Below are 14,055 nucleotides of genomic sequence, written 5' to 3'. Positions count from 1 at the left end.
AAAACGTCAGCTAGTCGGCTTGTTCTTTTATGGTCCCCATGAAATACTATATGGGGACACAATTCTGAAAAGTACCCTCATCGTCACCTGTGACATTATTACAACAATGACCTCTACATAACAGCTGTCTGATAGAGCTTGTACATACAACCAATTTTGCCATATACTGATTGCAAAAAATTTTCATCCGTTCTTGGAGACCGACCGCCGCTGCTAGACTGCTTCTAATTGCTGGCTATGATCACTGGGGCACGTCGCTCCCTCCTAATCCCAGCCAGATTCAAAGCAATAGACAGCAGTGATGGTTGGTAAGCAAAAAAAAAATGAAACAAAAAAAAAAAACACAGGGATTTTTGTGTACTCACCGTAAAATCCTTTTCTCCGAGCCACTCATTGGGAGACACAGGGACGGTCCTGTGTCCCCTAATGTGGCGAAGGAGAAAAGTGTTCATATCTCAAGAATGGATGCAAATTATAACAAGCAGTAAATTGCAAAGTGGCGTGTTTTTACAAGCTCTATCTTATGATATCCATGGGAATAACCCTTTAAGGAGTCGGGATACCACAATAATGCACTTAAAGACAATCCGATTCCCACAACCATGAGACATTTATTCCCTGCAATGTCATACACTCCCCTCCGCCATTAGCGTTAGTGTTCTCGTCTTCTAGAATAAGTTACATCCTTCTTACTATGCCACAGACACGTCGCTCTTCCAGCTCCGGCTGGGACGTTCACCCCCAGTTTCAGATTATTCCATCGCTTTAAAACTCCCCTCTCCCAATTATTTACAGGTGTCTGCAGAAATCAGAAAACTATTTCACAAAAATTAAAAACCGGAATGAGCAGCCATGAAGAGGAGACCCGGCCGGAGTGTTGTGCTGCCTGTAACAGGAATCCGAGGGTAACCGCGTTCCTACGACCATGTCTTTGTTGTCCGGGGTGGGGCGCGGTTACTTTTCAAAGCTGTCCAAGGGGTAATGTTCCCCGTAAACCTTTAGGTGTTTTTTCAAAGAATCCTCCTGTTTCTTCAGACGTGGCGGCTTTTCCGAGTAGACGTCTGTGAACATGTGATCGATACTGGGCTTCCGTTTTCGCTCGGCCTCTTCGAAAGCTTCCATGACCTGCAGAAAAAAACGGTTTATACTCATTGCCAGGAGCCCAGAGAGACCCTCTTAGGGTATGTTTCCAAAACCCACTGTGGATTACAATGCAGAGTGTTGAGGGTGAGATTTTATGCAGAGAAAATCCGTCTCTCAATTTATGTTGCAGATTTTCACACTAGATTTTACCCTGTAAAAGTGTAAGGAGATTTATAGGCCATGCAATGCTCCTCTGCAAAATTAAATACGCAAATTCAGAGAGGAAGAGGATTCGAACTCTAGCGCCAACTACTGGAAGCAGCCATCCTAAAAGTCAATATTGACCCTGTAACAAGCCTTGCCACATGACTTGGGATAAAAGCCAAACCAGACTCCATTTTCAGACATGTGATTCTGGGTGTATGTCAGGCTCTGAAGCAGAGGTTAAAATTTGGGGCATTTCCACAGCCAAATCGGCCTCTTTTGGACTTGCTGTAGATTTTCCGATGCATGTGGACAAAGCTGACTGTGCAGCACAGCTGTGCGCCTCAATGCCTGTGTGCGGCGGTTTCCTGCACAGTTGGATGGTCGCTATGCAAAAAGAAAATGACAGGGAGGCAGCTGTGGTCTTTTCGCTCTCCGGGTGGGCCCAAAGTGTTAACTTATCCTAGCCATATACCATCACCCTCCCCTTTAAAACGGGATCATTGTACACACAGATGAGCGCCATCACAGCAATGGGGGAATTGTTCTGGGACCCACAAACCCGTGGACTTGGTCCTCACCATCTCCACGTGTTGGTAAACGCAGATAGAAACAGCCTTGTGCAGTAAAGAGGTGGCTCAGAACCAGACTCACCATTTTCCGTGATTTCTTCCTCCATTCTTTCTCCTTATCACTATCCCACCAGCCCTTGTGCATCATGTAGAAATGAAGGCGAGAAATGGGGTGGTCCTCCTTGTCCCAGTAATTGACCTCATCTACAGAGCGGTAGGCCGAGCTGTCATCGCTGGTGCTGTGGTGTCCGATCCTTTAAGAATCGTATTGAGAATGAGTCAGTATCAGGTACTGCAGGGATGAGCCCCCCCATACATCCCATGTGCCCCCCCATACATCCCATGTGCCCCCACATACATCCCATGTGCCCCCACATACATCCCATGTGCCCCCACACACATCCCATGTGCCCCCACACACATCCCATGTGCCCCCACACACATCCCATGTGCCCCCACACACATCCCATGTGCCCCCACACACATCCCATGTGCCCCCACACACATCCCATGAGCCCCCACACACATCCCATGAGCCCCCACATACATCCCATGTGCCCCCACATACATCCCATGTGCCCCTACATACATCCCATGTGCCCCCACACACATCCCATGAGCCCCCACATACATCCCATGTGCCCCCACACACATCCCATGTGCCCCCACACACATCCCATGTGCCCCCACACACATCCCATGTGCCCCCACACACATCCCATGAGCCCCCACACACATCCCATGTGCCCCCACATACATCCCATGTGCCCCCACATACATCCCATGTGCCCCCACATACATCCCATGTGCCCCCACACACATCCCATGAGCCCCCACATACATCCCATGAGCCCCCACATACATCCCATGTGCCCCCACATACATCCCATGTGCCCCCACACACATCCCATGAGCCCCCACACACATCCCATGTGCCCCCACACACATCCCATGTGCCCCCACACACATCCCATGTGCCCCCACACACATCCCATGTGCCCCCACACACATCCCATGTGCCCCCACACACATCCCATGTGCCCCCACACACATCCCATGTGCCCCCACACACATCCCATGTGCCCCCACACACATCCCATGAGCCCCCACATACATCCCATGTGCCCCCACACACATCCCATGTGCCCCCACACACATCCCATGTGCCCCCACACACATCCCATGTGCCCCCACACACATCCCATGTGCCCCCACACACATCCCATGTGCCCCCACACACATCCCATGTGCCCCCACACACATCCCATGAGCCCCCACATACATCCCATGTGCCCCCACATACATCCCATGTGCCCCCACATACATCCCATGTGCCCCCACATACATCCCATGTGCCCCCACATACATCCCATGAGCCCCCACATACATCCCATGTGCCCCCACATACATCCCATGTGCCCCTAGAGTACCTGTAGGTCATGGCTTCTATGAGGAACGGCTGGTTAGACGTCACCGCTCTTCGTCTGGCCTCTTTGGTGGCGTTGTACACAGCAAACACATCGTTACCGTCCACTCGGATCGACATGATCCCATAGCCAGGACCTCGAGCAACTGAGAACAGATAATAGCATAACTGTGCAAATTAATGGTGGTCTTATCCACTACCTGTCACATTAAAGGGCTGAAGAATAACACTTTTGAGAGAAGCCCAAGGTACGAAGGTGCAAAAGAAGCTACCCCGGCTTGGTCCACGTTCAGACAGCCATAGTGCCGCCACCACATTTAAGTGTCATTTTCCAAACCGACCTGGGGATCCAATGACCCGACCTTACAGCGCTGTAGACCCCTGTGGTGCCGTTACATTTACAATTGGGCTGAAATTAAAGCCCATATTAGGAATGCAAAAATGTGACCGCATTACATTGTCTGAATGAAGCCTTAAAGGGAGTGTGTCAATCCAAAGTGACAGTAAATCGTAAGCACCTCGCCTGGCAGGGAATACCGCCCCTATACAAATCCCACCTTTTGTGGTATAATTGCTGGCTCCGTTCTGCAGAAACTGATGATCAAATATACTAATTAGGGTGACTGCTGCACCCTGGGTGTGGTCAAGAGCCTCCACCTGCTGGTTTTGCATGTCCCCACCTCCCTCACTGGTGATTGACAGCACTGGTTTACTTGCGAGCAAGCACCGTCTGTAGAGAAAGAGCAAGTAATCCAGCCCTGTCAATCACCAGTGAAAGAGGCGGAAATATGCAGAAGTAGTGGGCGGAGCAGTGCACTGGGCCTCTTGGCCACACCCAGGGTGCACCGGGCACCATAATTATTAGATATGAATGAATGCCAGTTTCTATTAATTAAACCACTAAAGGCACAATTTTTACAGGGGCTATTTTCCCTACAAAGCTCAGTGCATACAATCAGTTTGGCCTGACACTCCCAGTAAAGATTTTTTTCCTCACAAACATGTAGTTACCACTGGAAAGGGCACTAAAATGTCAAAATGGAGCAGCCAGCCACACGTGTCATGGCTCCAATCACTCTCTATGGGACTGCTGGGAGGTAAGAGGCACTTTGTACCTCTGGTGGTCTCAGACTGATGATGACATTTTAGAGCCCCGTCTGGAGATCGCTGGGACCTTTCAGCGCCATCGTATGGAGCCCTATGGACTGTGTGCTGTTGGACAGGCTTTGTGCTTTGCTGTGGCTCAGGCTTCATCCTGTTCTTTGAATTTTACACTTCAGCTTGATACTTACCTGGAAAAACACAGAGTGCCCCCTGACCCGTTTTGCATTTTAATAAAACTGTGCAAAAGCCCCACACTCACCGATGCCGTCCCCGCGGTACTGCTCAGAGGTCGGCGTGGATATGGCGTAGCCGTTGTTCCTGCAGAAGAACAGCACGGGACACTCTAATGTGGCGGAAAAGTTAAAAGCGGCATGGGCGTCCCCTTCACTTGCGGCTCCTTCGCCAAAATAGCAGATGACAACGCGGTTGGCGTTTTCCCGTTTCAAAGCGTAGGCAGCACCCACAGCTTAAAGAAGGAAAAAAAATAGGTCAGTATAGAAGAAACATTGATGTTCAGCTAAATATGGTGGAACCAACCCAGGAATAACAAGAACCCGACAACCAGGCCCCTTAGGCTATGGGCACGCTGAGTTTCATGCAGGCGGTTTTAGGCTACGTGCACACGGGGGCTTTTAGATGCCAACAGCGCCGGTCATTTTCCTGAAGCAGCTTCGCTGGCGATTTCGCAGCGTCTCCGCCATTGACATCTTTTATTCTGTACTTTTAAGTATAGAGCGCGGGCGACTTTCCAGTTGAAGTTGAACAAAAGAGCACCACTTCACGGTTTCCAAACAAAGTGACAAGATGGAACAGCTGCAGTTTTTACATTACTGTGAACTATGGTGATGTAGGTGAATCCGCCTGAAAGAGACACTATGTGCACATGGCTTTACAGTGGAAATTGTTGCAGGAATCGCTCCTTGTCTTGGGAGTTCTGGGTTTCCTAAAGAGGCTTTGACGTGTTCTAGAACAAATTTTATACAGCCTTTTAATTGGACTTATGTAATATAATATGTCCCCTGGAGAGGCCACTGCAGAAAAATACCTGGCTGCATGAGGCTGTCAAAGACCAAACTGTCAGAGATCCTAGCATTTAGAGCACAGGAACATGATGGACTCTTGCACTCGGCATAATCCTGTACACAGACCCTCTATGGCAGCACGTGGTGTCCCTACAGGTCCGGAATGAAGAGTTGCTCCTCTTTGGGTCTCCTCCTCAGGCAACAAGGGTCAGTGGAATCTGAATTTTAAGATTTATTCCAGCCGGTGACGTACAGGACCGAGCTGTGATAACTAGAGTTGGTGCAAGTCGATTTGCAGGACCCGGTCTTCGCTCCATGGCCATTCAATGCTCCGTCTCTTTCCATCTGCAATCTTCTAAATATCCGGCCTGGCGCAACATCATGTACGTCATGCCGAAGTAATAACATCACGCCAGGTTGGCTAACCAAAGAAGAGGCGGATCGCCCAATGGCCACAGATTACTCACCTGGCTGCTGGACCGGGCCTTACAGATCGATTTGCACCAACTCTATCAATGACCCGTGTGGTGGTCACGGAAGAAATGGCAGCGAGAGGACAGAGGCGACTCAGGCGATGGCAGAAATACAACTATAAAACGATGTGAGGTCAGAAAAATTAAAGGGAAATCTTTCTGGATATTCACCTTGTGGTATCTGTGTTGCTAATGGTGATGAAATCGTCACGAAGTTCCGATCTTTGCAGCCATAGTGGACAGGCATCTGTCGTCCTTTGCCAGGATCAGAGGCATTACCGTAGCACTGCGCCATGAACAGATCAAGAGGATATCCCCTGTACATCAGGACTCCTGGAGAAAGCACAGCAGCACATCAGAGGCTCACATACAGGGTGCGCAGCAGCAGCACATCAGCGGCTCACATACAGGGTGCGCAGCAGCAGCACATCAGCGGCTCACATACAGGGTGCGCAGCAGCACATCAGCGGCTCACATACAGGGTGCGCAGCAGCAGCACATCAGCGGCTCACATACAGGGTGCGCAGCAGCACATCAGCGGATCACATACAGGGTGCGCAGCAGCACATCAGCGGATCAAATACAGGGTGCGCAGCAGCAGCACATCAGCGGATCACATACAGGGTGCGCAGCAGCACATCAGCGGATCACATACAGAGTGCACAGCAGCACATCAGCGGCTCACATACAGGGTGCACAGCAGCACATCAGCGGCTCACATACAGGGTGCGCAGCAGCAGCACATCAGCGGATCACATACAGGGTGCGCAGCAGCACATCAGCGGATCACATACAGGGTGCACAGCAGCACATCAGCGGATCACATACAGGGTGCGCAGCAGCACATCAGCGGATCAAATACAGGGTGCGCAGCAGCAGCACATCAGCGGATCACATACAGGGTGCGCAGCAGCACATCAGCGGATCACATACAGGGTGCGCAGCAGCACATCAGCGGATCACATACAGGGTGCGCAGCAGCACATCAGCGGATCAAATACAGGGTGCGCAGCAGCAGCACATCAGCGGATCACATACAGGGTGCGCAGCAGCACATCAGCGGATCACATACAGGGTGCACAGCAGCACATCAGCGGCTCACATACAGGGTGCACAGCAGCACATCAGCGGCTCACATACAGGGTGCACAGCAGCACATCAGCGGCTCACATACAGGGTGCACAGCAGCACATCAGCGGCTCATATACAGGGTGCACAGCAGCACATCAGCGGCTCACATACAGGGTGCACAGCAGCACATCAGCGGCTCACATACAGGGTGCACAGCAGCACATCAGCGGCTCACATACAGGGTGCACAGCAGCACATCAGCGGATCACATACAGGGTGCACAGCAGCACATCACATACAGGGTGCACAGCAGCAGCACATCAGCGGCTCACATACAGGGTGCACAGCAGCACATCAGCGGCTCACATACAGGGTGCACAGCAGCAGCACATCAGCGGCTCACATACAGGGTGCACAGCAGCACATCAGCGGCTCACATACAGGGTGCACAGCAGCAGCACATCAGCGGCTCACATACAGGGTGCGCAGCAGCACATCAGCGGCTCACATACAGGGTGCACAGCAGCAGCACATCAGCGGCTCACATACAGGGTGCACAGCAGCACATCAGCGGCTCACATACAGGGTGCACAGCAGCACATCAGCGGCTCACATACAGGGTGCACAGCAGCACATCAGCGGCTCACATACAGGGAGCGCAGCAGCACATCAGCGGCTCACATACAGGGTGCACAGCAGCACATCAGCGGCTCACATACAGGGTGCACAGCAGCAGCACATCAGCGGCTCACATACAGGGTGCACAGCAGCAGCACATCAGCGGCTCACATACAGGGTGCACAGCAGCACATCAGCGGCTCACATACAGGGTGCACAGCAGCAGCACATCAGCAGCTCACATACAGGGTGCACAGCAGCACATCAGCGGCTCACATACAGGGTGCACAGCAGCACATCAGCGGCTCACATACAGGGTGCACAGCAGCACATCAGCGGCTCACATACAGGGTGCACAGCAGCAGCACATCAGCGGCTCACATACAGGGTGCACAGCAGCACATCAGCAGCTCACATACTGGGTGCGCAGCAGCAGCTCATCAGCGGCTCACATACAGGGTGCACAGCAGCAGCACATCAGCGGCTCACATACAGGGTGCACAGCAGCACATCAGCGGCTCACATACAGGGTGCACAGCAGCACATCAGCGGCTCACATACAGGGTGCACAGCAGCACATCAGTGGATCACATACAGGGTGCACAGCAGCAGCACATCAGCGGCTCACATACAGGGTGCACAGCAGCACATCAGCAGCTCACATACTGGGTGCGCAGCAGCAGCTCATCAGCGGCTCACATACAGGGTCCACAGCAGCAGCACATCAGCGGCTCACATACAGGGTGCACAGCAGCAGCACATCAGCGGCTCACATACAGGGTGCACAGCAGCACATCAGCGGCTCACATACAGGGTGCACAGCAGCACATCAGCGGCTCACATAGAGGGTGCACAGCAGCAGCACATCAGCGGCTCACATACAGGGTGCACAGCAGCACATCAGCGGCTCACATACAGGGTGCACAGCAGCACATCAGCAGCTCACATACTGGGTGCGCATGTTGTATATATTGTAAGGTCTGTGTCTCACCTGCCTCCCGATACTGCCCAAAAACCAGATCAGTGTCTTGGAGGGCGGCTACGCTGCCCACGTGGGTCCCCTCCTCTCCGTAGTTGGTCATATAGAAAGATATTCTTCCCTATGAGAGTAAAGATCAGTTAGATGGTGGTCAGCATAGGTTGTGAGGTCATCTACACCCACAACAGGGTGCAAACCGTGTAATCTGCCCTACAGTCCATCCCTACCCTGAGACAGTGCTCCATACAGAAGAGTTATGCAATTTAGCTCTTCTCCGGAAGGAAGAATATGACCCCTGGAGCCATTTGTAGTATCTACGGTGGAGTTCAAGTCCGTACAGATACGGATGATAATGGTTGAGAACATACCTGTGCCACAAGTCCATCACGCAGTGTAAATGGACCTTTATAGCGGCCAACCGCTTCCAGACCCACCGTAGACTGTAAATGTCTGGACAGTCCCGCTCCTGTTCTGCACTGATGGTCTAAAAGGTCATTGAATAGAAGCGCAGTGGTGCCATTTTCGGGGATCTGACTGTCAGACAAAGCTGGACTCACCATAAAGAAGGCAGTTACGGTTTATTACCATCTGTGCCTTCTCCATCACTGTATATATGGCGCTAAAGAAGCTCTATGTACTCAGTAATAGGAAGCGCTGACGGCGCTGCCTACTCCATATACAGTGATCATGTCACCGCTATGTACAGGAAAGGAGCAGAAGCCTCTGGGTCTTAGGAGACATAGACTGCTCTGCTACGCAGCCAGGAGGTAGCATGTTCCCTGTAACTGGGGCCAATATACCAACCCCAGTTACAGGGGAAATAAAAATATTTAAATATTGCCCCCTTCCCCCTACCGCAGGTCTTTTATGACCTTATGGGAGGAACAATGGGTAAAAATTATATATATATATATATATATATATATATATATATATATATATATATATATATATATATATATATATATATATATATATATATATTTTTTTTTTAAGGAAATTAAAAAAAATTCCACTGTCAATCCAATTTGCTGTTATTAGTCCTGCTCCCATTAAAAAAAGAAAATCCAATATTACAGAAAATATTTGTTACAGAATGGAGAACAAGTTTTGAAGTGCGTTTTACTGGTTTTATGTGGTCACAAGAAGAAAAAAAAAAAAGTTATGGCTGCCATTTATTTCCCTATAGACATCAGCAAAAAAGGAAAAAAATTACAGGGACCTAAAAATTAGGTTCCATGTATCATTTAAAAAAAACAAAAAAAAAACAACAAAAAATTTGAATATCCCCCCCAAAAAAAATATAATAATATTTTGGTCTCTTTATATTGCATGTATGAAAAAAAAAAACACAAAAATGTGCCTGATTTTGAGCCGGATAAAACTAGTGCATGTACGGTGCAGTCAGCGTACAGTAAGGGGTTGGGGTAGCAGAAACAGGGCATGGGGTAAGTTTTGAACAAAAGAACAACCATTCTTTTATCAATTTTTTTTTGGTGGGGGGTGGGTTTGTTTAGGTGGTGATAACTTACTGGTCCACTGGACCCCTAGTGGTCCGGAGAGCTCGGCATTGCCTGAATAAAGCGGAGGTGGACATGCTGAACCCCAACTCCATCCATGGAAATAGCAGAGCTGTACGCTGCTTTTCCCATAGACAATGAATAGAGCGGAGATTGTACGTACCTCAGCATTGTCGTGTTCTCGGGAGGAGAGTTGGAGGTCCCAGCGCCAAGACCCCCAGCAATCAGCAAGTGGTCAGCCTTTCTTACAGATAGGGGATAACTTTCAATTGACACCGATCACCCACCTGTCTCTGAGACTCGTACAGGATCCTGTCCATGGTGTTCAGCAGCGTCATGGTCTCGTAAAACTTCAGGACGGTCTCCTTAGGAATCTGCAGGACCATAAATACATGAAATGCCCGTGTAACGTCTGGGGCGCCTACTTCTTAATTTTATATGCATCTCTTAGAATAAAAGGGCACAATCAGGACACGGCCGATACAGGACACTTACATTGGGGTCTTCACTGGGGTTGACAATCTGCCCCTGGCGGTCCATCACCCTGTAGATGGGGATCCCGGAGATGACATTGGGCTGGATGAACTCCAATGTGTCCACGAAGTCGGCGGACGCTCCGGGGAACTGCGGCTTTTCTTCCAGAGGTGTGAACTCGCTGCAAGAGCGGACGGCCTGGAAGACAAAAGCACAGAACGGTCACAATCTGCCCAAACCTGACCCCGACAACACATCTAGATGTTATGGCCGCTCCTACAGAACTTCATCCTTGTTCTCCTATGACCCAAATTCAGACGCTTTGTGGAAAATTACATGGTCCCACCCTGCTGCCACATTTCGGGCCGGCTGTCAGTCAGTCTCGGGTGCGGTTACAGACGCTGGTCTCTATACAATTATTATTTATATAGCACCATTGATTCCATGGTGCTGTACATGAGAAGGGGTTACCTACAGATTACAGATATCACTTACAGTAGACAGACTAACAATGACAGGCTGATACAGAGGGGCGAGGACCCTGCCCTTGCGGGCTTACATTCTACAATGAGCGGTAACTGAACCCGCGCCATCGCCTCCCTATGACCAGACGCCAAACGCTGCAGGGAAGTTTCCCCCTGGCAGCGCGGGTCTAAGTGCGGGCGCCGGGCAGGAAAAAAACGCTACTAACCTACTGATTAACCTCATATCTGCAGGTTAATAGCGTTTTTTTTTTTCACGTCACAGGTTCCCTTTAAATAAATCTACTTGAGGGCTTTTTTGCAAATGGGTACCATTAAACAATTTGCATCGTTTGGCTTTTACACCCCGTTTCCCTGCACATTCGTCTGTGAGGTGCTCATAAGAGGAGCTCAGAAGAAGACAGATAAGATGGACTACACAGCAGATTGTTAGAACGGGCTCGCTGATGGATTCTCTGTTAACTCATTCTGCAAGCCAGCACTAGACAGTACAGGAGAAACCACAGAAGGCAGACAGTTCAACATTTTTCTTATTAAAACCAAATTGCAAAAAATATTTTTAGCCCTACATACACACATTTAAGTTAGAAATAAAAATGTCCCCAAAAGGTGGACAACCCCTTTAATTGCCATTTTGAAGGCGAACAGGTGAATGTTATGGGTTTCCGACCGATTGCTACAAAGGAGCGTAGGTTGTTATTTATATCTTCCAGACTTTAGCGGAAGAGAAAGACGGACGTCTTCAGTAAACCGTCTCCATTACAAGGGTGGGATCAGATCGCCCCCTTACGTGAGCCTGCAAGACCCCACTGTGTTCACGTGACTATAGACGAGCTGCAGATCTGGCTGAGGGTCCGCTGTGCAAAAGGTAAACAAAGCAGTGAATCATTGAGATAGGTGGGGGATCATTGACATCGGACCCCCACTAATTATAAAGCAATCACTTTCTAGCACGTTGCTCCCCCCTGTAAGGAAGGTCGGACATCATCACACTTGTGCCTATAGATCCCTGTGCAGCGTTATTGTGTATGGAGGCGGGGATCAGGAATTGTAAGTCCTCACGCCCCTCTGTGAGCAGCCAATCAGCACAGAGATCTGCGGCGAGCCTCCTCAGCAGTCACTGACCTTCCCCAGGGAGCCAGCAGCTGTAGCACACAATGTCACCCTGTGACTGCCGCCCCCCACCGGGCTGTACAGCAATAACACCATGACGTACTACAACCCCCAGCCAGGCCAGAGATCCTGGGTGATCACAGGAAAAGTATGAAGTCCTTAGATAGAAGGGCACAGAATAGAAATGTGATCGCTCCTCTCCACAGCTCATCAGAACCTCAGCGTCAGGCCAGTACCGCACCACCGTCATACACCGCCCCCGCCAGGATGTCCGCACCCCAATTCATCAATCTCATAGGCAAACATGAGGCTGTTATATTCAGGTCAGGAGACCCCCAGTCAGTCCGGACATCGTAGTTGGAATCAGAAGTGCGAAATCAGTCACACAGAACAAGGATAGGCATGGAGGTGAGGACCCTGATAAAAGCACAGTGCCCCCCAGACCACCGAGCCCATGACAAATAAACATGAACACTAAACAGAAAAAAATAAAGTTTGTGCACCCTGCACGGACTTTTACATGCCTGATAGCTGATGCTGGGAAAAAAAAAAAAAAAACTAAATGTTCTCCCGGAGGAAGAAAACTTTCAAAAGGCAAAAGTTACAACTTAATGCAAGTTTGAATTTTTTTTATTCTTGCACAAAGTTTATGAAAATTTTAGTGGGTAAAAGTTGCAAAAAAAAAAGTTCAAAAGTAAAGAGCGTTTTTTTTTTAATTGATGCCGTTTGGAAGAATTTGCTGCAAAAAAAAAAGTTAATGAATAACAGAAGAATAAAATGAGAAAAGGGACTTAAAAGAAAGGTGTAAGTGATGAATCGGCCCCTAAAGGTCTATCACACAAGTCCCGGAGGCAGGAGGGGGGCACCGGAGGCAGAGGGGGGGCACGGGAGGCAGGAGGGGGGCACGGGAGGCAGGAGGGAGGCCCCGGAGACAGGTCCCGGAGACAGGAGGGGCGTGTATGTGTGACTGATGTGTAGATCTTGGATGACACTGGTTCCTTTTGTTGAGACCCCCAACCCCTTCCAGAATAACCAGTCTTACAGGCACGGCCTCCTGGGTAACGGCATGTAAAGGAGATTTTCTTAAAACTGTCTCTAGGGGGCTGCTGTATGACACAATACCAGAACCAACAAGAAACAGAAGGTGGACATCACCCAGAGCCGTGGGTACAAGTATGCCAGGGTTAGGGTCGGTCATCAATATCAGATCGGTGAGGGTCCGACCCCCGCACCCATCCGCTGCTCTGGCTCCAGCCTGATGTATACAGTGCTATACAATGTGCACCAGCTGCTGCAGAACAGCTTCCCGAGGACGGGCCAATCAACTGATTCCACTTCAATTTCACAACATTTGCAGATTCTAGAAAATCTGAATTTTGGGGGGATTTGATGGATTTATACTGACCATGAAGGAAATGTAAAAATCTCTCATTTTCCTCAGAGCTGATCGGCGGTGGGGGGTCCCGGACCCCATAGCGATAGAAGAGCAGTGGGGCATCAGGTATAGACGTCAGATGATGGGGTGAATACTCCGTGGGGCTGATTGACTTTCATCCTGCGCCCCCGGTTACAGATGGGACATTATATAAACGGCACGACCAATAATAACACAAGTGATTACACCCGTGAGTGACAAGTCCTGGGCACAGGAGCAGCTTAGAGGGTCCGCTTACCTGTCTCCCCCCGGTCACCCTCCATCCAGCCGCAGCTCGCAGCCTCCACAACGTCCTCAGCGCCGCCATCTTGTTCCCAGGCTGCCCCTCTTGCCGCCCGATATGGCCTCAGGTCCCCATCACTACCAGAGAACGAAGCTCAGTCCTGGCCCCGGCAAACATCCCAGCAGGTGACCCCCGCCCAGCCGAGAACACAGGAACTGTCCCCCTCCGTGACCGGCAGTGAGCAAGGCAGCCCGGC

At 50.1% G+C, this 14,055-nt stretch overlaps 1 protein-coding gene across 1 annotated transcript; it reads right to left on the bottom strand.

Annotated features, from left to right (window-relative positions):
• Positions 1-591: 591 nt before the first annotated feature.
• BCKDHA (branched chain keto acid dehydrogenase E1 subunit alpha) lies at positions 592-13,952 on the bottom strand. The gene is made up of 9 exons (XM_077285699.1): positions 13,815-13,952; positions 10,568-10,744; positions 10,360-10,446; positions 8,565-8,673; positions 6,056-6,217; positions 4,649-4,855; positions 3,290-3,431; positions 1,942-2,113; positions 592-1,125 (listed from the first exon to the last, which is right to left on the bottom strand). Exons 1-9 carry the CDS (start codon positions 13,881-13,883, stop codon positions 955-957), a joined length of 1,296 nt encoding a protein of 431 aa, XP_077141814.1. The 5' UTR covers positions 13,884-13,952; the 3' UTR covers positions 592-954.
• Positions 13,953-14,055: the final 103 nt, after the last annotated feature.

Source organism: Ranitomeya variabilis, chromosome 2 (assembly GCF_051348905.1).
Source record: "Ranitomeya variabilis isolate aRanVar5 chromosome 2, aRanVar5.hap1, whole genome shotgun sequence".
In the NCBI taxonomy this organism is placed as follows: Eukaryota; Metazoa; Chordata; class Amphibia; order Anura; family Dendrobatidae; genus Ranitomeya; species Ranitomeya variabilis.
Note: the sequence above shows the minus strand (reverse complement) of the source record. Positions and strands in the feature narration are given on the sequence as shown.